The 3,609-nt window shown below is 37.0% G+C and overlaps 1 protein-coding gene across 4 annotated transcripts in view; it reads right to left on the reverse strand.

The window, feature by feature from the left end:
• The window catches only part of LOC106878652 (TBC1 domain family member 22B), a 107,253-nt gene that overhangs the window by 7,325 nt on the left and 96,319 nt on the right, over positions 1 to 3,609 (reverse strand). For all 4 annotated transcript variants that reach the window (XM_052976176.1, XM_014927934.2, XM_014927935.2 and 1 more), the window contains one exon: positions 2,092 to 2,212. In XM_052976176.1, coding sequence (XP_052832136.1) covers positions 2,092 to 2,212 — 121 coding nt within the window. The remainder of the gene's footprint in view (positions 1 to 2,091; positions 2,213 to 3,609) is intronic.

Raw genomic sequence — 3,609 nt, forward strand, 5'->3', positions numbered from 1 at the left:
CAATTGTCTTCCACGCACACACACAGTTCCTTTTTTTTTTTTGAAGTCTATGTAGCATTGTGTTCACAGATTTGCACTTAAATTTGCATGTTTTTAATCAAAACCTGTTAGTTACTAAGCCAGCAACACCACCTATTCATCTTTCACATTCTCTCTCTCTCTTTATCAACAACTTTTTCTCCTCCCCTTCTCCCCTCTCTCTGTACAGATGTTGTTATGGGCAAAATGATGAAAATCAGCTTCCCTTTTATAATATAAGATTGAATCAGCCTCTCTGCTTGATTAGTATTTTATTTTTATCAACACTTACTGTCAACATTGTACTCAGAAGTTAGACCAGTGGTTCCCAAACCATGCACTGCAAGATGTGACTAGGTGCGCCTCGAAAAAGTACGATTATATTTCAAAAATATGAAAAATACAAACCATTGTTCACTAGAAAGTTCATATATAAATGTCTAAGAGGCAAAAAACTAAATACTAAGTTCTAACCTAAGAATGAGAGGCAGTTGTGTCATTCAATTCATTTAGGCTAATTATGGTATGACAGTGTTATTCAATTTTGAATCTGAAATTTCATAAAGATAAGAAATAAATTGGCATCAATCTATCCTTGAAATTATCATCTTATGAACATATTCAGTGCACGACTATGTTTTAGTTTATTTCGGTTGCAGCCTCAGCAGTTTTCTACGATGTTGAGTTAAATCTTTTAATACGTCCTCACATATTGCGACTGAATTTCAATGTTTTTCATTCATATAATGGCAAGAATGTTCGTCTTTTCAATGAATTTTGAAAGGCTTCTCAAATGAGTCCAATAATATGTAACATGCTGCCACTTTTCACAACTCCCTGGTCACTTGTCTCAGTTTGACTGTTAGTAATCTGTGTTCTTTGTGCAAGAGGATTCATTATTAACAGACTAAATTACCCATAAAATGGATAAGTTTGTAAAGAGAAGACGAGATACAGTTTGGGTTTGTGCCAGGGAAAAGCACCACTGATGCTATATTTCTGGTAAGACAGCTGCAGGAGAAATACCTAGCCAAAGATAAACCTCTGTACCTGGCTTTCGTTGACATGGAGAAAGTCTTTGACAGGATCTCCTGTCAACTAGGGATAGATGAGTGGTTAGTGAGAGCTGTACAAGCCATGTACAGAGATGCTGTCAGTAAGGTGAGGATTGGCAACGAGCATAGTGAAAAATTCTGGGTAGGGGTCCACCAACGATCAGTCCTCAGCCCCCTTTTATTCATCATAGTCCTCCAGGCCATAACAGAGGAATTCAAACAGGATGTCCCTGGGAGCTTCTCTATGCTGATGACCTTGCTCTAATAACTGAGTCACTATCAGAACTAGAGAGGTTTCAGGTGTGGAAGCAAGGTCTAGAGTCTAAGGGCCTTAGAGGCAATCTAACAAAAACCAAAGTCTTAATAAGTAGGAAGGCAGACAAATCACAAATCCCTTCAGGTAGATGGCCCTGCTCAATCTGTAGAAAAGGCGTTGGTATAAACTCCATAAAATGTACCTGGTTTAAGCTAATTAAGCTATATAATCAAAGCCTTACGAGTGAATTTGGGAGATAAAAACTGTGAGAAGCCTGTTGTGTGTGTATGAGAGAGAGAGAGGTCATGGCTTCATCTTTCCATGTTCACTTTAGCCTACAAAGACATAAAACCACTTCAGAATCATCCAGACCAACTATAAAAGCATTTACCAACCCCTGCTTTGGGGTATAAAGAAAATGCTGCAAGTAAGAAACACCAGCCCGTTCTACAAAACAACTCTATAACAAATACATTAACCCTTTAGCATCCAGATTTTTCTGTCAAATACAATGCTTATTTATTTACGTTGTTTTGAATTAATCATGCATTACCTTTTTGTATTGAGATTTCAATGATGTGCTTGTTTATATTTAGTATGACATTGTAGGGTAGGTGTGAGAGGCTGAGTATGACCAGTCTATACATAAAACAGGTATATTTGGACCAGATATGGCTGGTTTATATGCTAAAGGGTTAAAAAAAAAAAAGTGACTGATACTCGACCGACATCAGTGAAACCAGAAAAGTGGGCAATACATACCATTGCTAATGTACTCAGAAAGATAGACAACAAAAAACGGCGTTACAAGATCATTAATTCCTTGTACATAGCCACTGGCTGGATGGCGGATGGCCCATATAAACAGGATTCTTTCAAATATCTAAAAGAATGAAGAAAAAAAAAAAAGAAATTTTAGCATGTTTAAAAAAAATAACCAAAATAATAATTTTCCATATAGATACAAAGGCATCAATTTTGAAGGGAAGTGGGTAAGTCACTACTGGGGATCCCAGTACAGGACTGGTATTTCATTTTATCAATCTTAGAAGCAAAGGTGACCATGGCAGAATTTGAATTTAAAATGTAAAGTCCTAGAATGTATTTTTTTCTGATACTCTTCTGATTCTGCCAATTCATTGCCCTAATAATAACGAGGTCATTTGCCACGAGGGCAAATGATGAAAGGGACAATACACAAACAGGCATAAAGTTTACATAAAATCATCTGAATTAAAATAAAACATAAGAATACATGGTAAATGACATTAAAAAAGATGAAGAAACTGCAATCCTCCAAATACAGGAGGACATCTAGGATCAATCGAGAAATCACATCATTAAACATTTTCCCCAAACACTAAGAACGATTGCCCTCTCCACTTGTTGTGCTCCAATTTACAGGCATGGTCTGATCCACTACCCTCATCCGCCTCTCAATAAATATTAGCAGTCTGCACCTCCCTCCCCACCTTCACCTTCCTTTTCAAGTGAAACTTTAAAAAAACCCAACCATAGATAGAGAATTTTTTTTTTTTCAACCAATCAAAAATATTCTGTGGGGGTTGCATAACTTGCTAGAAAATGTAACCAAATCTGCAAATCACACCATCTTCAAAAAGTGAAGGATACACTAGATTATTTAACCTTAAAATATACAAGAGAGTCACTAAAGAAATTCCTTTGATCTTAGTTCTTCTTAATTAGCACTGGTCCTGGAGCTAAACGCTAACTAATTGGTGGAGCAGAATGAATCTTTCTACAAACTCCAAGTATCTTAGCATCTTAGTTCTGGCTCTCCATGTTTTTAGAGCTTACAAGTTAAACTAAAAGAAGAGACAAGTCTTCACACAGGACAGGATTACAATCTACCATTAAATAATACTGGCCATAACTTCACCCCTCACACTTGGCAACATAATAAGGATAATACTCAGTTTTGTATGTATGTGTCAATTAGATCATTATTACCCTCATTTTAACATTCATTTTTGCATGCTGGCACAGGTCAGACAAATTTCACTGCAACAGAGTTTCTGCCACTGAATGCTCTTCCTGTCAGCTCTCACCCGTTTCCAAGCAAGTTAATACTTCCTCTCCCACCAAGTCCTTTCAATACAAACAGCTCAATGGCCAGGCTAGGTTCAAGGAAAATTGCAAACAAATGACACCATCTTTGTATGAACAGTAACTGTTCATACAATCAGTGCATTATGCCAACACACACACACACACACACACACACACACACACACACACACACACACACACACACACACA

The sequence above is a fragment of the Octopus bimaculoides genome, chromosome 24 (assembly GCF_001194135.2).
Source record: "Octopus bimaculoides isolate UCB-OBI-ISO-001 chromosome 24, ASM119413v2, whole genome shotgun sequence".
Lineage (NCBI taxonomy): Eukaryota > Metazoa > Mollusca > Cephalopoda > Octopoda > Octopodidae > Octopus > Octopus bimaculoides.